Raw genomic sequence first — 25,054 nt, 5'->3', positions numbered from 1 at the left:
CCCTCTTACACATTCAGCTACAATATCCTTAATTATCATCATGCCCATTCTCATCACATACTCGAGGAGACATTTCAGCAGTTTGAAACTGCAGCAATTCTTGATCTAATATTGTGCTATATGTACCAGAATTGTGTGATATTTATCAAACGCGTTGATCCAGATTCTTCCATCTGGTGCAGATTTTGAAACAAGAAAAATAACTTCACCTTAAACCTGGCAGAATATAGCATTATATTCTATGCGTCATGTAACTCCTCCCTAACTCTTCCTACTGACAGTCCCCAGACATAAGGTGATGCACATGGCGAAAAAATTGGAGCAAAGTCCTTGATACACTGACGCAAAGAGCTGCATCACAATAATGACGCTATTTGCACCAATTTTGCTCCAAAATTCCCATACATATATAGACTCCCAATTGATAACATGACAGCTTTGAAGCAGGTGAACCCGGCTCGAATACCAACTGTCACCTCCTTGTGGCCTTGGGAAAGCTGCTTCCTGCACCTCAGACAAAATAATTATATAAGTTTTATGGGACAGGAACATATAAAAATAAAAAGGCCTTGGACACATTGCCTTACCTGTGGAGCTCTGCGTGGTCTTTAATGTGGTTGTGTTTACTGGGGACTGGTTTACCGGGTTAACAGTGACAGGTTGGATAACTGCTTCGGTTACTGGAACACCTGTTTGGAAACATGGGCTGTGATATCAAAGCTCAGAGACCAAGGACCCCACCAATCTTCCACCATGGAAACCCATTGGTTAAACGGAGTTCAGAACTAATTCCTTGACGTCAAACTGACAGCAAATGTATTTTAAAGGATGTACATACACTTGGTTACATGTAAAAGACATTATAACTTTAAGTACAGTCTGACTATTATAGTTACATGTAAAAGACAAGATAACTTTAAGTACAGTCTGACTATTATAGTTATACACAGCCCTTCATTCAACTGAAAATGTTTTCCTCCTCAACAAGTTTTGCATAACATTGCTAGATAATAAGGTTTAGTATTGCCAAATCCTGTGTTGTGTTAAAATGTAGGCTGTTTAATGGTGATGTTGAACTTCTAGTTAAGCATTCACGCAAAATGATTTTAATTGTTTTACTTTCTTTAGGAAATTTCCAATATTTTGCACAAAATCAATGACACAGAACTACACAGCAGAAGTGAAAATACTAACCTAAAGAAGTTGTAGCTGTAGTCGGCGCAGTTGTTGTTAACATCATAGAAGGTTTGGCTGTAGAAGCAGAGATAGTTGTACTTTGTGTGGCTATTGTTATTGATGTAGCTGTTGTTTGTGCAACTGTTGTAATAGAGGTAGATGTGGTTGATGAGTCTGTTGTTTCTGATTTAGTTGTAGTTGGTGCAGATGTTGTAAGGGATGTAGTTATGGTTGATGCAGCTGTAGAAGTAGCTGATGCCGCTGTTGTTGCAGCAGTTGTTTTAAGTGGTGCAACTGTTGTTGTATCTGTAGTTATGGCTGGTGCAGCTAAAGTGGTGGCTGTAGTTGTGGTTGGAGCTGCTGAAGATGTGGTTGGTGCATCTGTTGATGTTTCTGCTGTAGTTGTGAGAGGTGTTGCTGTAGTTGTCTCTGTAGTAGTGGTTGCTGCTAGAGATGTAGCAGGTGCAACTGTTGTTGTCTCTATATTTGTGGTTTGTGCCACTGTAGATGTGGTTGCTACAGGTGTTGATGTCTCTGCTGTAGATGTAGTTTGTGCAGCTGTTTTTGGTGCTGCAGTTGTGATTGTGGCATTTGTTGTTGTTTCTACAGTTGTGGTTGGTGCAACTGTTGTTGTTTCTATAGTTGTTGTGGGTACCACTGTAGATGTGGTTGCTACAGGTGTTGATGTCTCTGCTGTAGATGTAGTTTGTGCAGCTGTTGTTGATGCAGCAGTAGTGATTGGCGTAACTGTTGTCACCACTGTAGTTGTGGGTAGTGAAGCTGTTGTTGTTTCTATAGATGTAGTTGGAACAGTTATTCTTGATGCTGTAGTTGTTATTGGTACAGCTGTTGTTGTCTCTGTAGATGTAGATGATGGCAATGTTGTTGTTTCTACAGTTGAGGTTGGTGCAACTGTTGTTGTCTCAATCGTTGTGGTTTGTGCCACTGTATATGTGGTTGCTACAGGTGTTGATGTCTTTACTGTAGATGTAGTTTGTGCAGCTGTTGTTGATGCAGCAGTTGTGATTGGGGCAATTGTTGTTGTTTCTACAGTTGTGGTTGGTGCAAATGTTGTTGTCTCTATAGTTGTTGTGGGTACCACTGTAGATGTGGTTTCTACAGGTGTTGATGTCTCTGCTGTAGATGTAGTTTGTGCAGCTGTTGTTGATGCTGCAGTTGTGATTGGGGCAATTGTTGTTGTTTCTACAGTTGTGGTTGGTGCAACTGTTGTTGTCTCTGTAGTTGTTGTGGGTACCACTGTAGATGTAGTTGCTAAAGGTGTTGATGTCTCTGCTCTAGATACACTTTTTTCAGCTGTTGTTGATGCTGCAGTTGTGATTGGTACAACTGTTGTTGTCTCTACAGTTGTGGTCGGTGCCACTGTCGTTGTTGCTGCAGCTGTACTTGGTTCAGATGTTGTTGATGCTGCAGTAGTGCTTGGTGCAACTGTTGTTGCTGCTGTAGTTGTGGGTGGGGAAGTTGTTGTTGTTACTATAGATGTAGTTGGAACAGTTGTTCTTGATGCTGTAGTTGTTATTGGTACAGCTGTTGTTGTCTCTGTAGATGTAGATGATGGCAATGTTGTTGTTTCTACAGTTGAGGTTGGTGCAACTGTTGTTGTCTCAATAGTTGTGGTTTGTGCCACTGTAGATGTGGTTGCTACAGGTGTTGATGTCTCTGCTGTAGATGTAGTTTGTGCAGCTGTTGTTGATGCTGCAGTTGTGATTGGGGCAATTGTTGTTGTTTCTACAGTTGTGGTTGGTGCAACTGTTGTTGTTTCTATAGTTGTTGTGGGTACCACTGTAGATGTGATTGCTACAGGTGTTGATGTCTCTGCTGCAGATGTACTTGATTCAGCTGTTGTTGATGCTACAGTTGTGATTGGTACAACTGTTGTTGCCTCTACAGTTGTGGTCGGTGCCACTGTAGTTGTTGCTGCAGTGGTACTTGGTTCAGATGTTGTTGATGCTGCAGTAGTGCTTGGTGCAACTGTTGTTGATGCTGTTGTTGTGGGTGGTGAAGCTGTTGTTGTTGCTATAGATGTAGTTGAAACAGTTGTTGTTGATGCTGTAGTTTTTATTGGTACAGCTGTTGTTGTCTCTGTAGATGTAGATGATGGCAATGTTGTTGTTTCTACAGATGAGGTTGGTGCAACTGTTGTTGTCTCTATAGTTGTTGTGGGTACCACTGTAGATGTGGTTGCTACAGGTGTTGATGTCTCTGCTGCAGATGTACTTGTTTCAGCTGTTGTTGATGCTGCAGTTGTGATTGGTACAACTGTTGTTGCCTCTACAGTTGTGGTCGGTGCCACTGTAGTTGTTGCTGCAGTTGTACTTAGTTCAGATGTTGTTGATGCTGCAGTTGTGGTTGGTGCAACTGTTGTTGTCTCTATAGTTGTTGTGGGTACCGCTGTAGATGTAGTTTCTACAGGTTTTGATGTCTCTGCTGTAGATGTAGTTTGTGCAGCTGTTGTTGATGCTGCAGTTGTGATTGGGGCAATTGTTGTTGTTTCTACAGTTGTGGTTGGTGCAACTGTTGTTGTCTCTATAGTTGTTGTGGGTACCACTGTAGATGTGGTTTCTACAGGTTTTGATGTCTCTGCTGTAGATGTAGTTTGTGCAGCTGTTGTTGATGCTGCAGTTGTGATTGGGGCAATTGTTGTTGTTTCTACAGTTGTGGTTGGTGCAACTGTTGTTGTCTCTATACTTGTGGGTATCACTGTAGATGTAGTTGCTAAAGGTGTTGATGTCTCTGCTGTAGATGTACTTGTTTCAGCTGTTGTTGATGCTGCAGTTGTGATTGGTACAACTGTTGTTGTCTCTACAGTTGTGGTCAGTGCCACTGTAGATGTTGCAGCTGTACTTGGTTCAGATGTTGTTGATGCTGCAGTAGTGCTTGGTGCAACTGTTGTTGCTGCTGTAGTTGTGGGTGGTGAAGCTGTTGTTGTTGCTATAGATGTAGTTGGAACAGTTGTTCTTGATGCTGTAGTTGTTATTGGTAAAGCTGTTGTTGTCTCTGTAGATTTAGATGATGGCAATGTTGTTGTTTCTACAGTTGAGGTTGGTGCAACTGTTGTTGTCTCAATAGTTGTGGTTTGTGCGACTGTAGATGTGGTTGCTACAGGTGTTGATGTCTCTGCTGTAGATGTAGTTTGTGCAGCTGTTGTTGATGCTGCAGTTGTGATTGGGGCAATTGTTGTTGTTTCTACAGTTGTGGTTGGTGCAACTGTTGTTGTCTCTATAGTTGTTGTGGGTACCACTGTAGATGTGGTTGCTACAGGTGTTGATGTCTCTGCTGCAGATGTACTTGTTTCAGCTGTTGTTGATGCTGCAGTTGTGATTGGTACAACTGTTGTTGTCTGTACAGGTGTGGTCAGTGCCACTGTAGTTGTTGCAGCAGCTGTACTTGGTTCAGATGTTGTTGATGATGCAGTAGTGCTTGGCGCAACTGTTGTCACTGCTGTAGTTGTGGGTGGTGAAGCTGTTGTTGTTACTATAGATGTAGTTGGAACAGTTGCTCTTGATGCTGTAGTTGTTATTGGTACAGCTGTTGTTGTCTCTGTAGATGTAGATGATGGCAATGTTGTTGTTTCTACAGTTGAGGTTGGTGCAACTGTTGTTGTCTCAATAGTTGTGGTTTGTGCCACTGTAGATTTGGTTGCTACAGGTGTTGATGTCTCTGCTGTAGATGTTGTTTGTGCAGCTGTTGTTGATGCTGCAGTTGTGATTGGGGCAATTGTTGTTGTTTCTACAGTTGTGGTTGGTGCAACTGTTGTTGTCTCTATAGTTGTTGTGTGTACCACTGTAGATGTGGTTGCTACAGGTGTTGATGTCTCTGCTGCAGATGTACTTGTTTCAAGTGTTGTTGATGCTGCAGTTGTGATTGGTACAACTGTTGTTGTCTCAATAGCTGTGGTTTGTGCCACTGTAGATGTGGTTGCTACAGGTGTTGATGTCTCTGCTGTAGATGTAGTTTGTGCAGCTGTTGTTGATGCAGCAGTAGTGATTGGCGTAACTGTTGTCACCACTGTAGTTGTGGGTAGTGAAGCTGTTGTTGTTTCTATAGATGTAGTTGGAACAGTTATTCTTGATGCTGTAGTTGTTATTGGTACAGCTGTTGTTGTCTCTGTAGATGTAGATGATGGCAATGTTGTTGTTTCTACAGTTGAGGTTGGTGCAACTGTTGTTGTCTCAATCGTTGTGGTTTGTGCCACTGTATATGTGGTTGCTACAGGTGTTGATGTCTTTACTGTAGATGTAGTTTGTGCAGCTGTTGTTGATGCAGCAGTTGTGATTGGGGCAATTGTTGTTGTTTCTACAGTTGTGGTTGGTGCAAATGTTGTTGTCTCTGTAGTTGTTGTGGGTACCACTGTAGATGTAGTTGCTAAAGGTGTTGATGTCTCTGCTCTAGATACACTTTTTTCAGCTGTTGTTGATGCTGCAGTTGTGATTGGTACAACTGTTGTTGTCTCTACAGTTGTGGTCGGTGCCACTGTCGTTGTTGCTGCAGCTGTACTTGGTTCAGATGTTGTTGATGCTGCAGTAGTGCTTGGTGCAACTGTTGTTGCTGCTGTAGTTGTGGGTGGGGAAGTTGTTGTTGTTACTATAGATGTAGTTGGAACAGTTGTTCTTGATGCTGTAGTTGTTATTGGTACAGCTGTTGTTGTCTCTGTAGATGTAGATGATGGCAATGTTGTTGTTTCTACAGTTGAGGTTGGTGCAACTGTTGTTGTCTCAATAGTTGTGGTTTGTGCCACTGTAGATCTGGTTGCTACAGGTGTTGATGTCTCTGCTGTAGATGTAGTTTGTGCAGCTGTTGTTGATGCTGCAGTTGTGATTGGGGCAATTGTTGTTGTTTCTACAGTTGTGGTTGGTGCAACTGTTGTTGTTTCTATAGTTGTTGTGGGTACCACTGTAGATGTGATTGCTACAGGTGTTGATGTCTCTGCTGCAGATGTACTTGTTTCAGCTGTTGTTGATGCTACAGTTGTGATTGGTACAACTGTTGTTGCCTCTACAGTTGTGGTCGGTGCCACTGTAGTTGTTGCTGCAGTGGTACTTGGTTCAGATGTTGTTGATGCTGCAGTAGTGCTTGGTGCAACTGTTGTTGATGCTGTTGTTGTGGGTGGTGAAGCTGTTGTTGTTGCTATAGATGTAGTTGAAACAGTTGTTGTTGATGCTGTAGTTTTTATTGGTACAGCTGTTGTTGTCTCTGTAGATGTAGATGATGGCAATGTTGTTGTTTCTACAGATGAGGTTGGTGCAACTGTTGTTGTCTCTATAGTTGTTGTGGGTACCACTGTAGATGTGGTTGCTACAGGTGTTGATGTCTCTGCTGCAGATGTACTTGTTTCAGCTGTTGTTGATGCTGCAGTTGTGATTGGTACAACTGTTGTTGCCTCTACAGTTGTGGTCGGTGCCACTGTAGTTGTTGCTGCAGTTGTACTTAGTGGGGCAATTGTTGTTGTTTCTACAGTTGTGGTTGGTGCAACTGTTGTTGTCTCTATAGTTGTTGTGGGTACCACTGTAGATGTGGTTTCTACAGGTTTTGATGTCTCTGCTGTAGATGTAGTTTGTGCAGCTGTTGTTGATGCTGCAGTTGTGATTGGGGCAATTGTTGTTGTTTCTACAGTTGTGGTTGGTGCAACTGTTGTTGTCTCTATACTTGTGGGTACCACTGTAGATGTAGTTGCTAAAGGTGTTGATGTCTCTGCTGTAGATGTACTTGTTTCAGCTGTTGTTGATGCTGCAGTTGTGATTGGTACAACTGTTGTTGTCTCTACAGTTGTGGTCAGTGCCACTGTAGATGTTGCAGCTGTACTTGGTTCAGATGTTGTTGATGCTGCAGTAGTGCTTGGTGCAACTGTTGTTGCTGCTGTAGTTGTGGGTGGTGAAGCTGTTGTTGTTGCTATAGATGTAGTTAGAACAGTTGTTCTTGATGCTGTAGTTGTTATTGGTACAGCTGTTGTTGTCTCTGTAGATGTAGATGATGGCAATGTTGTTGTTTCTACAGTTGTGGTTGGTGCAACTGTTGTTGTCTCTATAGTTGTTGTGGGTACCACTGTAGATGTGGTTTCTACAGGTGTTGATGTCTCTGCTGTAGATGTAGCTTGTGCAGCTGTTGTTGATGCTGCAGTTGTGATTGGGGCAATTGTTGTTGTTTCTACAGTTGTGGTTGGTGCAACTGTTGTTGTCTCTATAGTTGTTGTGGGTACCACTGTAGATGTGGTTTCTACAGGTTTTGATGTTTCTGCTGTAGATGTAGTTAGTGCAGCTGTTGTTGATGCTGCAGTTGTGATTGAGGCAATTGGTGTTGTTTTTACAGTTGTGGTTGGTGCAACTGTTGTTGTCTCTATACTTGTGGGTACCACTGTAGATGTAGTTGCTAAAGGTGTTGATGTCTCTGCTGTAGATGTACTTGTTTCAGCTGTTGTTGATGCTGCAGTTGTGATTGGTACAACTGTTGTTGTCTCTACAGTTGTGGTCGATGCCACTGTAGTTGTTGCTGCAGCTGTACTTGGTTCAGATGTTGCTGATGCTGCAGTAGTGCTTGGTGCAACTGTTGTTGCTGCTGTAGTTGTGGGTGGTGAAGCTGTTGTTGTTGCTATAGATGTAGTTGGAACAGTTGTTCTTGATGCTGTAGTTGTTATTGGTACAGCTGTTGTTGTCTCTGTAGATGTAGATGATGGCACTGTTGTTGTTTCTACAGTTGAGGTTGGTGCAACTGTTGTTGTCTCAATAGTTGTGGTTTGTGCCACTGTAGATGTGGTTTCTACAAGTGTTAATGTCTCTGCTGTAGATGTAGTTTGTGCAGCTGTTGTTGATGCTGCAGTTGTGATTGGGGGAATTGTTGTTGTTTCTACAGTTGTGGTTGGTGCAACTGTTGTTGTCTCTACAGTTGTTGTGGGTACCACTGTAGATGTAGTTGCTAAAGGTGTTGATGTCTCTGCTGTAGATGTACTTGTTTCAGCTGTTGTTAATGCTGCAGTTGTGATTGGTACAACTGTTGTTGTCTCTACAGTTGTGGTCGGTGCCACTGTAGTTGTTGCTGCAGTTGTACTTAGTTCAGATGTTGTTGATGCTGCAGTTGTGGTTGGTGCAACTGTTGTTGTCTCTATAGTTGTTGTGGGTACCGCTGTAGATGTAGTTTCTACAGGTGTTGATGTCTCTGCTGTAGATGTAGTTTGTGCAGCTGTTGTTGATGCTGCAGTTGTGATTGGGGCAATTGTTGTTGTTTCTACAGTTGTGGTTGGTGCAACTGTTGTTGTCTCTATAGTTGTTGTGGGTACCACTGTAGATGTGGTTTCTACAGGTTTTGATGTCTCTGCTGTAGATGTAGTTTGTGCAGCTGTTGTTGATGCTGCAGTTGTGATTGGGGCAATTGTTGTTGTTTCTACAGTTGTGGTTGGTGCAACTGTTGTTGTCTCTATACTTGTGGGTACCACTGTAGATGTAGTTGCTAAAGGTGTTGATGTCTCTGCTGTAGATGTACTTGTTTCAGCTGTTGTTGATGCTGCAGTTGTGATTGGTACAACTGTTGTTGTCTCTACAGTTGTGGTCAGTGCCACTGTAGATGTTGCAGCTGTACTTGGTTCAGATGTTGTTGATGCTGCAGTAGTGCTTGGTGCAACTGTTGTTGCTGCTGTAGTTGTGGGTGGTGAAGCTGTTGTTGTTGCTATAGATGTAGTTAGAACAGTTTTTCTTGATGCTGTAGTTGTTATTGTTACAGCTGTTGTTGTCTCTGTAGATGTAGATGATGGCAATGTTGTTGTTTCTACAGTTGTGGTTGGTGCAACTGTTGTTGTCTCTATAGTTGTTGTGGGTACCACTGTAGATGTGGTTTCTACAGGTGTTGATGTCTCTGCTGTAGATGTAGCTTGTGCAGCTGTTGTTGATGCTGCAGTTGTGATTGGGGCAATTGTTGTCGTTTCTACTGTCGTGGTTGGTGCAACTGTTGTTGTCTCTATAGTTGTTGTGGGTACCACTGTAGATGTAGTTGCTAAAGGTGTTGATGTCTCTGCTGTAGATGTACTTGTTTCAGCTGTTGTTAATGCTGAAGTTGTGATTGGTACAACTGTTGTTGTCTCTACAGTTGTGGTCGGTGCCACTGTAGTTGTTGCTGCAGCTGTACTTGGTTCAGACGTTGTTGATGCTGCAGTAGGGCTTGGTGCAACTGTTGTTGCTGCTGTAGTTGTGGGTGGTGAAGCTGTTGTTGTTGTTATAGATGTAGTTGGAACAGTTGTTCTTGATGCTGTAGTTGTTATTGGTACAGCTGTTGTTGTCTCTGTAGATGTAGATGATGGCAATGTTGTTGTTTCTACAGTTGAGGTTGGTGCAACTGTTGTTGTCTCAATAGTTGTGGTTTGTGCCACTGTATATGTGGTTGCTACAGGTGTTGATGTCTCTGCTGTAGATGTAGTTTGTGCAGCTGTTGTTGATGCTGCAGTTGTGATTGGGGCAATTGTTGTTGTTTCTACAGTTGTGGTTGGTGCAACTGTTGTTGTCTCTATAGTTGTTGTGGGTACCACTGTAGATGTGGTTTCTACAGGTTTTGATGTCTCTGCTGTAGATGTAGTTAGTGCAGCTGTTGTTGATGCTGCAGTTGTCATTGAGGCAATTGGTGTTGTTTTTACAGTTGTGGTTGGTGCAACTGTTGTTGTCTCTATACTTGTGGGTACCACTGTAGATGTAGTTGCTAAAGGTGTTGATGTCTCTGCTGTAGATGTACTTGTTTCAGCTGTTGTTGATGCTGCAGTTGTGATTGGTACAACTGTTGTTGTCTCTACAGTTGTGGTCGGTGCCACTGTAGTTGTTGCTGCAGCTGTACTTGGTTCAGATGTTGCTGATGCTGCAGTAGTGCTTGGTGCAACTGTTGTTGCTGCTGTAGTTGTGGGTGGTGAAGCTGTTGTTGTTGCTATAGATGTAGTTGGAACAGTTGTTCTTGATGCTGTAGTTGTTATTGGTACAGCTGTTGTTGTCTCTGTAGATGTAGATGATGGCACTGTTGTTGTTTCTACAGTTGAGGTTGATGCAAATGTTGTTGTCTCAATAGTTGTGGTTTGTGCCACTGTAGATGTGGTTGCTACAGGTGTTGATGTCTCTGCTGTAGATGTAGTTTGTGCAGCTGTTGTTGATGCTGCAGTGCTGATTGGGGCAAATGTTGTTGTTTCTACAGTTGTGGTTGGTGCAACTGTTGTTGTCTGTATAGTTGTTGTGGGTACCACTATAGATGTGGTTGCTACAGGTGTTGATGTCTCTGCTGTAGATGTACTTGTTTCAGCTGTTGTTAATGCTGAAGTTGTGATTGGTACAACTGTTGTTGTCTCTACAGTTGTGGTCGGTGCCACTGTAGTTGTTGCTGCAGCTGTACTTGGTTCAGACGTTGTTGATGCTGCAGTAGTGCTTGGTGCAACTGTTGTTGCTGCTGTAGTTGTGGGTGGTGAAGCTGTTGTTGTTGTTATAGATGTAGTTGGAACAGTTGTTCTTGATGCTGTAGTTGTTATTGGTACAGCTGTTGTTGTCTCTGTAGATGTAGATGATGGCAATGTTGTTGTTTCTACAGTTGAGGTTGGTGCAACTGTTGTTGTCTCAATAGTTGTGGTTTGTGCCACTGTAGATGTGGTTGCTACAGGTGTTGATGTCTCTGCTGTAGATGTAGTTTGTGCAGCTGTTGTTGATGCTGCAGTGCTGATTGGGGCAAATGTTGTTGTTTCTACAGTTGTGGTTGGTGCAACTGTTGTTGTCTGTATAGTTGTTGTGGGTACCACTGTAGATGTAGTTGCTAAAGGTGTTGATGTCTCTGCTGTAGATGTACTTGTTTCAGCTGTTGTTAATGCTGCAGTTGTGATTGGTACAACTGTTGTTGTCTCTACAGTTGTGGTCGGTGCCACTGTAGTTGTTGCTGCAGTTGTACTTAGTTCAGATGTTGTTGATGCTGCAGTTGTGGTTGGTGCAACTGTTGTTGTCTCTATAGTTGTTGTGGGTACCACTGTAGATGTAGTTTCTACAGGTGTTGATGTCTCTGCTGTAGATGTAGTTTGTGCAGCTGTTGTTGATGCTGCAGTTGTGATTGGGGCAATTGTTGTTGTTTCTACAGTTGTGGTTGGTGCAACTGTTGTTGTCTGTATAGTTGTTGTGGGTACCACTGTAGATGTGGTTTCTACAGGTTTTGATGTCTCTGCTGTAGATGTAATTTGTGCAGCTGTTGTTGATGCTGCAGTTGTGATTGGGGCAATTGTTGTTGTTTCTACAGTTGTGGTTGGTGCAACTGTTGTTGTCTCTATACTTGTGGGTACCACTGTAGATGTAGTTGCTAAAGGTGTTGATGTCTCTGCTGTAGATGTACTTGTTTCAGCTGTTGTTGATGCTGCAGTTGTGATTGGTACAACTGTTGTTGTCTCTACAGTTGTGGTCAGTGCCACTGTAGTTGTTGCAGCTGTACTTGATTCAGATGTTGTTGATGCTGCAGTAGTGCTTGGTGCAACTGTTGTTGCTGCTGTAGTTGTGGGTGGTAAAGCTGTTGTTGTTGCTATAGATGTAGTTAGAACAGTTGTTCTTGATGCTGTAGTTGTTATTGGTACAGCTGTTGTCTCTGTAGATGTAGATGATGGCAATGTTGTTGTTTCTAGAGTTGAGGCTGGTGCAACTGTTGTTGTCTCAATAGTTGTGGTTTGTGCCACTGTAGATGTGGTTGCTACAGGGGTTGATGTCTCTGCTGTAGATGTAGTTTGTGCAGCTGTTGTTGGTGCTGCAGTTGTGATTGTGGCAATTGTTGTTGTTTCTACAGTTGTGGTTGGTGCAACTGTTGTTGTCTCTATAGTTGTTGTGGGTACCACTGTAGATGTGGTTTCTACAGGTGTTGATGTCTCTGCTGTAGATGTAGTTTGTGCAACTGTTGTTGATGCTGCAGTTGTGATTGGGGCAATTCTTGTTGTTTCTACAGTTGTGGTTGGTGCAACTGTTGTTGTCTCTATAGTTGTTGTGGGTACCACTGTAGATGTAGTTGCTAAAGGTGTTGATGTCTCTGCTGTAGATGTACTTGTTTCAGCTGTCGTTGATGCTGCAGTTGTGATTGGTACAACTGTTGTTGTCTCTACAGTTGTGGTCGGTGCCACTGTAGTTGTTGCTTCAGTTGTACTTAGTTCAGATGTTGTTGATGCTGCAGTTGTGATTGGGGCAATTGTTGTTGTTTCTACAGTTGTGGTTGGTGCAACTGTTGTTGTCTCTATACTTGTGGGTACCACTGTAGATGTAGTTGCTAATGGTGTTGATGTCTCTGCTGTAGATGTACTTGTTTCAGCTGTTGTTGATGCTGCAGTTGTGATTGGTGCAACTGCTGTTGCTGCTGTAGTTGTGGGTGGTGAAGCTGTTGTTGTTGCTATAGATGTAGTTGGAACAGTTGTTCTTGATGCTGTAGTTGTTATTGGTAAAGCTGTTGTTGTCTCTACAGTTGTGGTCAGTGCCGCTGTAGTTGTTGCTGCAGCTGTACTTGGTTCAGATGTTGTTGATGCTGCAGTAGTGCTTGGTGCAACTGTTGTTGCTGCTGTAGTTGTGGGTGGTGAAGCTGTTGTTGTTGCTATAGATGTAGTTGGAACAGTTGTTCTTGATGCTGTCGTTGTTATTGGTACAGCTGTTGTTGTCTCTGTAGATGTAGATGATGGCAATGTTGTTGTTTCTACAGTTGAGGTTGGTGCAACTGTTGTTGTTTCAATTGTTGTGGTTTGTGCCACTGTAGATGTGGTTTCTACAGGTGTTGATGTCTCTGCTGTGAATGTAGTTTGTGCAGCTGTTGTTGATGCTGCAGTTGTGATTGGGGCAATTGTTGTTGTTTCTACAGTTGTGGTTGGTGCAACTGTTGTTGTCTCTATAGTTGTTGTGGGTACCACTGTAGATGTAGTTGCTAAAGGTGTTGATGTCTCTGCTGTAGATGTACTTGCTTCAGCTGTTGTTGATGCTGCAGTTGTGATTGGTACAACTGTTGTTGTCTCTACAGTTGTGGTCAGTGCCACTGTAGTTGTTGCTGCAGCTGTACTTTGTTCAGATGTTGTTGATGCTGCAGTAGTGCTTGGTGCAACAGTTGTTACTGCTGTAGTTGTGGGTGGTGAAGCTGTTGTTGTTGCTATAGATGTAGTTGGAAAAGTTGTTCTTGATACTGTAGTTGTTATTGGTACAGCTGTTGTTGTCTCTGTAGATGTTGGCAATGTTGTTGTTTCTACAGTTGAGGTTGGTGCAACTGTTGTTGTCTCAATAGTTGTGGTTTGTGCCACTGTAGATGTGGTTTCTACAGGTGTTGATGTCTCTGCTGTAGATGTAGTTTGTGCAGCTGTTGTTGATGCTGCAGTTGTGATTGGGGCAATTGTTGTTGTTTCTACAGTTGTGGTTGGTGCAACTGTTGTTGTCTCTATACTTGTGGGTACCACTGTAGATGTAGTTGCTAAAGGTGTTGATGTCTCTGCTGTAGATGTACTTGCTTCGGCTGTTGTTGATGCTGCAGTTGTGATTGGTACAACTGTTGTTGTCTCTACAGTTGTGGTCAGTGCCACTGTAGTTGTTGCTGCAGCTGTACTTGGTTCAGATGTTGTTGATGCTGCAGTAGTGCTTGGTGCAACAGTTGTTACTGCTGTAGGTGTGGGTGGTGAAGCTGTTGTTGTTGCTATAGATGTAGTTAGAACAGTTGTTCTTGATGCTGTAGTTGTTATTGGTACAGCTGTTGTCTCTGTAGATGTAGATGATGGCAATGTTGTTGTTTCTACATTTGAGGCTGGTGCAACTGTTGTTGTCTCAATAGTTGTGGTTTGGGCCACTGTAGATGTGGTTGCTACAGGGGTTGATGTCTCTGCTGTAGATGTAGTTTGTGCAGCTGTTGTTGATGCTGCAGTTGTGATTGGGGCAATTGTTGTTGTTTCTACAGTTGTGGTTGGTGCAACTGTTGTTGTCTCTATAGTTGTTGTGGGTACCACTGTAGATGTGGTTTCTACAGGTTTTGATGTCTCTGCTGTAGATGTAGTTTGTGCAGCTGTTGTTGATGCTGCAGTTGTGATTGGGGCAATTGTTGTTGTTTCTACAGTTGTGGTTGGTGCAACTGTTGTTGTCTCTATACTTGTGGGTACCACTGTAGATGTAGTTGCTAAAGGTGTTGATGTCTCTGCTGTAGATGTACTTGTTTCAGCTGTTGTTGATGCTGCAGTTGTGATTGGTGCAACTGTTGTTGCTGCTGTAGTTGTGGGTGGTGAAGCTGTTGTTGTTGCTATAGATGTAGTTGGAACAGTTGTTCTTGATGCTGTAGTTGTTATTGGTAAAGCTGTTGTTGTCTCTGTAGATGTAGATGATGGCAATGTTGTTGTTTCTACAGTTGAGGTTGGTGCAACTGTTGTTGTCGCAATAGTTGTGGTTTGTGCCACTGTAGATGTGGTTGCCACAGGTGTTGATGTCTCTGCTGTAGATGTAGTTTGTGCAGCTGTTGTTGATGCTGCAGTTGTGATTGGGGCAATTGTTGTTGTTTCTACAGTTGTGGTTGGTGCAACTGTTGTTGTCTCTATAGTTGTTGTGGGTACCACTGTAGATGTAGTTGCTAAAGGTGTTGATGTCGCTGCTGTAGATGTACTTGTTTCAGCTGTTGTTAATGCTGCAGTTGTGATTGGTACAACTGTTGTTTTCTCTACAGTTGTGGTCAGTGCCGCTGTAGTTGTTGCTGCAGCTGTACTTGGTTCAGATGTTGTTGATGCTGCAGTAGTGCTTGGTGCAACTGTTGTTGCTGCTGTAGTTGTGGGTGGTGAAGCTGTTGTTGTTGCTATAGATGTAGTTGGAACAGTTGTTCTTGATGCTGTCGTTGTTATTGGTACAGCTGTTTTTGTCTCTGTAGATGTAGATGATGGCAATGTTGTTGTTTCTACAGTTGAGGCTGGTGCAACTGTTGTTGTCTCAATAGTTGTGGTTTGTGCCACTGTAGATGTAGTTTCTACAGGTGTTGATGTCTCTGCTGTAGATGTAGTTTGTGCAGCTGTTGTTGATGCTGCAGTTGTGATTGGGGCAATTGTTGTTGTTTCTACAGTTGTGGTTGGTGCAACTGTTGTTGTCGCTATACTTGTGGGTACCACTGTAGATGTAGTTGCTAAAGGTGTTGATGTCTCTGCTGTAGATGTACTTGTTTCAGTTGTTGTTAATGCTGAAGTTGTGATTGGTACAACTGTTGTTGTCTCTACAGTTGTCGTCGGTGCCACTGTAGTTGTTGCTGCAGCTGTACTTGGTTCAGATGTTGTTAATGCTGCAGTAGTGCTTGGTGCAACTGTTGTTGCTGCTGTAGTTGTGGGTGGTGAAGCTGTTGTTGTTGCTATAGATGTAGTTGGAACAGTTGTTCTTGATGCTGTAGTTGTTATTGGTACAGCTGTTGTTGTCACTGTAGATGTAGATGATGGCAATGTGGTTGTTTCTACAGTTGAGGTTGGTGCAACTGTTGTTGTCTCAATAGTTGTGGTTTGTGCCACTATAGATGTGGTTTCTACAGGTGTTGATGTCTCTGCTGTAGATGTAGTTTGTGCAGCTGTTGTTGATGCTGCAGTTGTGATTGGGGCAATTGTTGTTGTTTCTACAGTTGTGGTTGGTGCAACTGTTGTTGTCTCTATACTTGTGGGTACCACTGTAGATGTAGTTGCTAAAGGTGTTGATGTCTCTGCTGTAGATGTACTTGTTTCAGCTGTTGTTGATGCTGCAGTTATGATTGGTACAACTGTTGTTGTCTCTACAGTTGTGGTCAGTGCCACTGTAGTTGTTGCAGCTGTACTTGATTCAGATGTTGTTGATGCTGCAGTAGTGCTTGGTGCAACTGTTGTTGCTGCTGTAGTTGTGGGTGGTGAAGCTGTTGTTGTTGCTATAGATGTAGTTAGAACAGTTATTCTTGATGCTGTAGTTGTTATTGGTACAGCTGTTGTTGTCTCTGTAGATGTAGATGATGGCAATGTTGTTGTTTCTAGAGTTGAGGCTGGTGCAACTGTTGTTGTCTCAATAGTTGTGGTTTGTGCCACTGTAGATGTGGTTGCTACAGGGGTTGATGTCTCTGCTGTAGATGTAGTTTGTGCAGCTGTTGTTGGTGCTGCAGTTGTGATTGTGGCAATTGTTGTTGTTTCTACAGTTGTGGTTGGTGCAACTGTTGTTGTCTCTATAGTTGTTGTGGGTACCACTGTAGATGTGGTTTCTACAGGTGTTGATGTCTCTGCTGTAGATGTAGTTTGTGCAGCTGTTGTTGATGCTGCAGTTGTGATTGGGGCAATTGTTGTTGTTTCTACAGTTGTGGTTGGTGCAACTGTTGTTGTCTCTATAGTTGTTGTGGGTACCACTGTAGATGTGGTAGCTACAGGTGTTGATGTATCTGCTGCAGATGTACTTGTTTCAGCTGTTGTTGATGCTGCAGTTGTGATTTGTACAACTGTTGTTGTGTCTACAGTTGTGGTCGGTGCCACTGCAGTTGTTGCTGCAGCTGTACTTGGTTCGGATGTTGTTGATGCTGTGGTAGTGCTTGGTGCAACTGTTGTTGCTGCTGTAGTTCTGGGTGGTGAAGCTGTTGTTGTTGCTATAGATGTAGTTGGAACGGTTGTTCTTGATGCTGTAGTTGTTATTGGTACAGCTGTTGTTGTCTCTGTAGATGTAGATGATGGCAATGTTGTTGTTTCTACAGTTGAGGTTGGTTCAACTGTTGTTGTCTCTATAGTTCTTGTGGGTACCACTGTAGATGTGGTTTCTACAGGTTTTGATGTCTCTGCTGTAGATTTAGTTTGTGCAGCTGTTGATGATGCTGCAGTTGTGATTGGGGCAATTGTTGTTGTTTCTACAGTTGTGGTTGGTGCAACTGTTGTTGTCTCTATACTTGTGGGTACCACTGTAGATGTAGTTGCTAAAGGTGTTGATGTCTCTGCTGTAGATGTACTTGTTTCAGCTGTTGTTAATGCTGCAGTTGTGATTGGTACAACTGTTGTTGTCTCTACAGTTGTGGTCGGTGCCCCTGTAGTTGTTGCTGCAGCTGTACTTGGTTCAGATGTTGTTGATGCTGCAGTAGTGCTTGGTGCAACTGTTGTTGCTGCTGTAGTTCTGGGTGGTGAAGCTATTGTTGTTGCTATAGATGTAGTTGGAACAGTTGTTCTTGATGCTGTAGTTGTTATTGGTACAGCTGTTGTTGTCTCTGTAGATGTAGATGATGGCAATGTTGTTGTTTCTACAGTTGTGGTTGGTGCAACTGTTGTTGTCTCTATAGTTGTTGTGGGTACCACTGTAGATGTGGTAGCTACAGGTGTTGATGTCTCTGCTGCAGATGTACTTGTTTCAGCTGTTGTTGATGCTGCAGTTGTGATTGGTATAACTGTTGTTGTCTCTACAGTTGTGGTCGGTGCCACTGTAGTTGTTGCTGCAGCTGTACTTGGTTCAGATGTTGTTGATGCTGCGGTAGTGCTTGGTGCAACTGTTGTTGCTGCTGTAGTTCTGGGTGGTGAAGCTATTGTTGTTGCTATAGATGTAGTTGGAACAGTTGTTCTTGATGCTGTAGTTGTTATTGGTACAGCTGTTGTTGTCTCTGTAGATGTAGATGGTGGCAATGTTGTTGTTTCTACAGTTGAGGTTGGTGCAACTGTTGTTGTCTCTATAGTTGTTGTGGGTACCACTGTAGATGTGGTTTCTACAGGTTTTGATGTCTCTGCTGTAGATGTAGTTTGTGCAGCTGTTGTTGATGCTGCAGTTGTGATTGGGGCAATTCTTGTTGTTTCTACAGTTGTGGTTGGTGCAACTGTTGTTGTCTCTATACTTGTGGGTACCACTGTAGATGTAGTTGCTAAAGGTGTTGATGTCTCTACTGTAGATGTACTTGTTTCAGCTGTTCTTACTGCTGCAGTTGTGATTGATACAACTGTTGTTGTCTCTACAGTTGTGGTCGGTGCCACTGTAGTTGTTGCTGCAGCTGTACTTGGTTCAGATGTTGTTGATGCTGCAGTTGTGGTTGGTGCAACTGTTGTTGTCTCTATAGTTGTTGTGGGTACCACTATAGATGTAGTTTCTACAGGTGTTGATGTCTCTGCTGTAGATGTAGTTTGTGCAGCTGTTGTTGATGCTGCAGTTGTGATTGAGGCAATTGTTGTTGTTTCTACAGTTGTGGTTGGTGCAACTGTTGTTGTCTCTATAGTTGTTGTAGGTACCACTGTAGATGTAGTTGCTACAGGTGTTGATGTCTCTGCTGTAGATGTACTTGTTTCAGCTGTTGTTAATGCTGAAGTTGTGATTGGTACAACTGTTGTTGTCTCTACAGTTGTGGTCGGTGCCACTGTAGTTGTTGCTGCAGCTGTACTTGGTTCAGATGTTGTTGATGCTGCAGTAGTGCTTGGTGCAACTGTCGTTGCTGCTGTAGTTGTGGGTGGTGAAGCTGTTGTTGTTGCTATAGATGTAGTTGGAACAGTTGTTCTTGATGCTGTAGTTGTTATTGGTACAGCTGTTGTTGTCTCTGTAGATATAGATGATGGCAATGTTGTTGTTTCTACAGTTGTGGTTGGTGCAACTGTTGTTGTCTCTATAGTTGTTGTCGGTACCACTGTAGATGTGGTTTCTACAGGTTTTGATGTCTCTGCTGTAGATGTAGTTTGTGCAACTGTTGTTGATGCTGCAGTTGTGATTGGGGCAATTGTTGTTGTTTCTACAGTTGTTGTTGGTGCAACTGTTGTTGTCTCTATAGTTGTTGTGGGTACCACTGTAGATGTAGTTGCTAAAGGTGTTGATGTCTCTGCTGTAGATGTAGTTTGTGCAGCTGTTGTTGATGCTGCAGTTGTGATTGGTACAACAGTTGTTGTCTCAATAGTTGTGGTTTGTGCCACTGTAGATGTGGTTTCTACAGGTGTTGATGTCTCTGCTGTAGATGTAGTTTGTGCAGCTGTTGTTGATGCTGCAGTTGTGATTGGGGCAATTGTTGTTGTTTCTACAGTTGTGGTCTGTGCAACTGTTGTTGTCTCTATAGTTGTTGTGGGTACCACTGTAGATGTGATAGCTACAGGTGTTGATGTCTCTGCTGCAGATGTACTTGTTTCAGCTGTTGTTGATGCTGCAGTTGTTATTGGTACAACTGTTGTTGTCTCTACAGTTGTGGTCGGTGCCACTGTAGTTGTTGCTGCAGCTGTACTTGGTTCAGATGTTGTTGATGCTGCGGTAGTGCTTGGTGCAACTGTTGTTGCTGCTGTAGTTCTGGGTGGTGAAGCTGTTGTTGTTGCTATAGATGTATTTGGAACAGTTGTTCTTGATGCTGTAGTTGTTATTGGTACAGCTGTTGTTGTCTCTGTAGATGTAGATGATGGCAATGTTGTTGTTTCTACAGTTGAGGTTGGTGCAACTGTTGTTGTCTCTATAGTTGTTGTGGGTACCACTGTAGATGTGGTTTCTACAGGTTTTGATGTCTCTGCTGTAGATGTAGTTTGTGCAGCTGTTGTTGATGCTGCAGTTGTGATTGGGGCAATTGTTGTTGTTTCTACAGTTGTGGTTGGTGCAACTGTTGTTGTCTCTATACTTGTGGGTACCACTGTAGATGTAGTTGCTAAAGGTGTTGATGTCTCTACTGTAGATGTACTTGTTTCAGCTGTTGTTACTGCTGCAGTTGTGATTGGTACAACTGTTGTTGTCTCTACAGTTGTGGTCGGTGCCACTGTAGTTGTTGCTGCAGCTGAACTTGGTTCAGATGTTGTTGATGCTGCAGTTGTGGTTGGTGCAACTGTTGTTGTCTCTATAGTTGTTGTGGGTACCACTGTAGATATAGTTTCTACAGGTGTTGATGTCTCTGCTGTAGCTGTAGTTTGTGCAGCTGTTGTTGATGCTGCAGTTGTGATTGGGGCAATTGTTGTTGTTTCTACAGTTGTGGTTGGTGCAACTGTTGTTGTCTCTATAGTTGTTGTAGGTACCACTGTAGATGTAGTTGCTAAAGGTGTTGATGTCTCTGCTGTAGATGTACTTGTTTCAGCTGTTGTTAATGCTGAAGTTGTGATTGGTACAACTGTTGTTGTCTCTACAGTTGTGGTCGGTGCCACTATAGCTGTTGCTGCAGCTGTACTTGGTTCAGATGTTTTTGATGCTGCAGTAGTGCTTGGTGCAACTGTTGTTGCTGCTGTAGTTGTGGGTGGTGAAGGTGTTGTTGTTGCTATAGATGTAGTTGGAACAGTTGTTCTTGATGCTGTAGTTGTTATTGGTACAGATTTTGTTGTCTCTGTAGATGTAGATGATGGCAATGTTGTTGTTTCTACAGTTGAGGTTGGTGCAACTGTTGTTGTCTCAATAGTTGTGGTTTGTGCCACTGTAGATGTGGTTGCTACAGGTGTTGATGTCTCTACTGTAGATGTAGTTTGTGCAGCTGTTGTTGGTGCTGCAGTTGTGATTGGGGCAATTGTTGTTGTTTCTACAGTTGTGGTTGGTGCAACTGTTTTTGTCTCTATAGTTGTTGTGGGTACCACTGTAGATGTGGTTTCTACAGGTTTTGATGTCTCTGCTGTAGATTTAGTTTGTGCAGCTGTTGTTGATGCTGCAGTTGTGATTGGGGCAATTCTTGTTGTTTCTACAGTTGTGGTTGGTGCAACTGTTGTTGTCTCTATTCTTGTGGGTATCACTGTAGATGTAGTTGCTAAAGGTGTTGATGTCTCTGCTGTAGATGTACTTGTTTCAGCTGTTGTTGATGCTGCAGTTGTGATTGGTACAACTGTTGTTGTCTCTACAGTTGTGGTCAGTGCCACTGTAGTTGCTGCTGCTGCTGTACTTGGTTCATATGTTGTTGATGCTGCGGTAGTGCTTGGTGCAACTGTTGTTGCTGCTGTAGTTGTGGGTGGTGAAGCTGTTGTTGTTGCTATAGATGTAGTATGAACAGTTGTTCCTGATGCTGTAGTTGTTATTGGTACAGCTGTTGTTGTCTCTGTAGATGTAGATGATGGCAATGTTGTTGTTTCTACAGTTGAGGTTGCTGCAACTGTTGTTGTCTCTATAGTTGTTGTGGATACCACTGTAGATGTGGTTTCTACAGGTTTTGATGTCTCTGCTGTAGATGTTGTTTGTGCAGCTGTTGTTGATGCTGCAGTTGTGATTGGGGCAATTGTTGTTGTTTCTACAGTTGTGGTTGGTGCAACTGTTGTTGTCTCTATATTTGTGGGTACCACTGTAGATGTAGTTGCTAAAGGTGTTGATGTCTCTGCTGTAGATGTACTTGTTTCAGCTGTTGTTAATGCTGCAGTTGTGATTGGTACAACTGTTGTTGTCTCTACAGTTGTGGTCGGTGCCTCTGTAGTTTTTGCTGCAGCTGTACTTGGTTCATATGTTGTTGATGCTGCGGTAGTGCTTGGTGCAACTGTTGTTGCTGCTGTAGTTGTGGGTGGTGAAGCTGTTGTTGTTGCTTTAGATGTAGTTGGAACAGTTGTTCTTGATGCTGTAGTTGTTATTGGTACAGCTGTTGTTGTCTCTGTAGATGTAGATGATGGCAATGTTGTTGTTTCTACAGTTGAGGTTGGTGCAACTGTTGTTGTCTCTATAGTTGTTGTGGGTACCACTGTAGATGTGGTTTCTACAGGTTTTGATGTCTCTGCTGTAGATGTAGTTTGTGCAGCTGTTGTTGATGCTGCAGTTGTGATTGGGGCAATTGTTGTTGTTTCTACAGTTGTGGTTGGTGCAACTGTTGTTGTCTCTATTGTTGTTGTAGGTACCACTGTAGATGTGGTAGCTACAGTTGTTGATGTCTCTGCTGAAGTTGTACTTGTTTCAGCTGTTGTTGATGCTGCAGTTGTGATTGGTACAACTGTTGTTGTCTCTACAGTTGTGGTCGGTGCCACTGTAGTTGTTGCTGCAGCTGTACTTGGTTCAGATGTTGTTGATGCTGCAGTAGTGCTTGGTGCAACTGTTGTTTCTGCTGTAGTTGTGGATGGTGAAACTGTTGTTGTTGCTATAGATGTAGTTGGAACTGTTGTTCTTGATGCTGTAGTTGTTATTGGTACAGCTGTTGTTGTCTCTGTAGATTTAGATGATGGCAATGTTGTTGTTTCTACAGTTGAGGTTGGTGCAACTGTTGTTGTCTCAATAGTTGTGGTTTGTGCCACTGTAGATGTGGTTGCTACAGGTGTTGATGTCTCTGCTGTAGATGTAGTTTGTGCAGCTGTTGTTGATGCTGCAGTTGTGATTGGGGCAATTGTTGTTGTTTCTACAGTTGTTGTTGGTGCAACTGTTGTTGTCTCTATAGTTGTGGTTTGTGCCACTGTAGATGTGGTTGCTACAGGTGTTGATGTCTCTGCTGTAGATGTAGTTTGTGCAGCTGTTGTTGATGCTGCAGTTGTGATTGGGGCAATTGTTGTTGTTTCTACAGTTGAGGTTGGTGCAACTGTTGTTGTCTCTATAGTTGTTGTGGGTACCACTGTAGATGTGGTTGCTACAGGTGTTGTTGTCTCTGCTGTAGATATAGTTTGTTCAGCTGTTGTTAAAGCTGTAGTTGTGAGTGGTACAACTGTTGTTGTCTCTATAGATGTGGTTGCTACAGGAGTTGATGACTCTGCTGTAGTTGTAATTGGTTCAGCTGTTGTTGATGCTGCATTTGTGATTGGTACAACTGTTGTAGTCTCTATAGTTGTGGGTGGTGCCACTGTAGTTGTTGTTTCTGCAAGTGTTGATGTCTCTGAAGATGTATATAATTCAGCTGTTATTGTTGCTACAGTTGTGGCTAGTGCAACTGTTGTTGTCTCTGTAGATGTGGTTGGTGCCACTGTCGCTGGTGTACCTGCAGGTGTTGATATCTCTTCTGTATTTGTGGTTGGTGTTGTTATTGTTGCTGCTGATGTTATAGTTTGTGCATCTATTGTTGTTGCTGCTATAATTGGTGTTGTCACAGCTGTTGTTAGGATTGATGCAATTGCTGTCACTGCTGTAGTTGTAGTTGGTGCGGCTGCTATAGTTGTGGTTAATGCTGTAGTTGAGGGTGTAGAGGATTCTTCAATGACAGAGCAGACATTGTGTGCACATTTCACGCAGAAAGTACTTTGTCACAGATTGCTCAAAATTTACAGTGCCCTCACCTCAATCCACCATAGACTCCCTCCCTAACAAGACAGATGGTAGCAGCTAATGGCCAGAGATGGATTCTGTATGTTTGTGTGTGTGTGTGTGTGTGTGTGTGTATACACCGTATTTGCCTACAGTAAATGTAAACAAGACATTTACTAAAACTCAGAAACAAAAATAGCAAATGGGAACTAATATCAATTGAATGTGTCTCTCCTACATGCTTCTCACATCCATAACAGGGTAACATATGATGTCTGTACATGCTTGTCACATCCATAACAGGGTACCATATGATCTCTGTACATGCTTGTCATATCCATAACAGGGTACCATATGATCTCTGTACATGCGTGTCACATCCATAACAGGGTACCATATGATGTCTGTACATGCTTGTCACAACCATAACAGGGTAACATATGATGTCTGTACATGCTTGTCACATCCATAACAGGGTACCATATGATCTCTGTACATGCTTGTCACATCCATAACAGGGTACCATATGATCTCTGTACATGCTTGTCACATCCATAACAGGGCATCCATAACATGTATGATCTCTGTACATGCTTGATTAATTGTCTACAGTAAAACTGACGCCAAAACTAAGCTTTACCATTCACACCGTTTTATATTTTCTTCAGGTCTGAATTGAAAACACATCTCTAAATGATTTCAATAGCCAGAAAAAAATGAAATAACCACCACTTACGTTGCTCAGTACTGTACATTCATATTCACTTAGTTGATACTGTTCATCATGATATTCCTCTCACACTTATATTTACACCTACTGTCTTTGAATGTACAGTATAGCACCATATTATATATTAACCTCTTTGGGCACATTTTCTCTGTTACTAATAATATATAAAGCTGCAGTGTATACAGACCAGTATATTCAATTTTACAAACCCATTTTAGTACCTGCCCCAAAGAACTTGCAATCTAATTATGCAGTCTAAGACACAGAGAAATAAAGGCTGTGGCCTTTTCCACCCTATGGGCAGCACAATTCCATCTACGCCGCCCCTGCTCCCATATCTTCTGATGTGCATACCCTGCATTGTGTTATTATAACATTGTAAAACTTTAATATCCAATAACTGATTCTGTTGAAGCTAAAGATAGAATTCTGGTACTTTGGGTAAAGACACACTTATCCCTGTACACAATACAATGATATCCTTACACAATACAATTCAGTCAGAACCAATATTAAACATAACATACATTAGAGATGTGAACTCACCTGTTGTGGATGGTGCAGCCGTTGTTGTCTCTGTAGTTGTGGTTAGTGTAGCTGTTGTGGTTGGTGCAGCTGTTGTTACTGCTGTAGTTGCTGTAGTTGCGGTTGGTACAGTTGTTGTTGCTGATGTAGTTGTTGGTGTATCTGTGGTTGCTGTTGTTATTGTAACTGGTATCGTCGTAGCCACTGTATTAGTTGAGGGTTTAGAAGGATTGTTCAATGACAGAGAAGGCATTGTGCACACACCTCATGCAGAAAACACTTTTTGTCATAAATTGCTCAAAATGTACTTCATACTAACCTCAATTTGTTCTAAGGCTTCCTACCTAACAAAGCAAAGGGTAGCAGCTCCTGACAATATAATGTAACTGTTTGTGTACAGACCTTACCTGTGTGATTGTAGACAACATTTTCCTCAAACTCAGTGACAAAAAAAACAATATACAGTAGGTTACTTAGCACCGAATTTCACACTCCAAAGACCATACCATATCATGTAGGTCACTCCTGCCGCCAAATATTTTGATGTTCATTGTATTAGTTTTCCCTTGAGCAATGAAAAAGAGAGTGAGTACTCCAGTACTCCAAC

General features: G+C 42.6%; 1 protein-coding gene across 1 annotated transcript in view; it reads right to left on the bottom strand.

Annotated features, from left to right (window-relative positions):
- MUC16 (mucin 16, cell surface associated) overlaps positions 1-25,054 on the bottom strand; it is a 185,277-nt gene that overhangs the window by 108,679 nt on the left and 51,544 nt on the right. The window contains exons 4-5 of the mRNA XM_075613035.1: positions 24,469-24,651; positions 588-689 (exon numbers count right to left, since the gene is read on the bottom strand). Of these exons, the coding sequence (XP_075469150.1) occupies positions 588-689; positions 24,469-24,651 (285 nt within the window). The remainder of the gene's footprint in view (positions 1-587; positions 690-24,468; positions 24,652-25,054) is intronic.

Source organism: Ascaphus truei, chromosome 8 (genome assembly GCF_040206685.1).
Source record: "Ascaphus truei isolate aAscTru1 chromosome 8, aAscTru1.hap1, whole genome shotgun sequence".
Lineage (NCBI taxonomy): Eukaryota > Metazoa > Chordata > Amphibia > Anura > Ascaphidae > Ascaphus > Ascaphus truei.
Note: the sequence above shows the minus strand (reverse complement) of the source record. Positions and strands in the feature narration are given on the sequence as shown.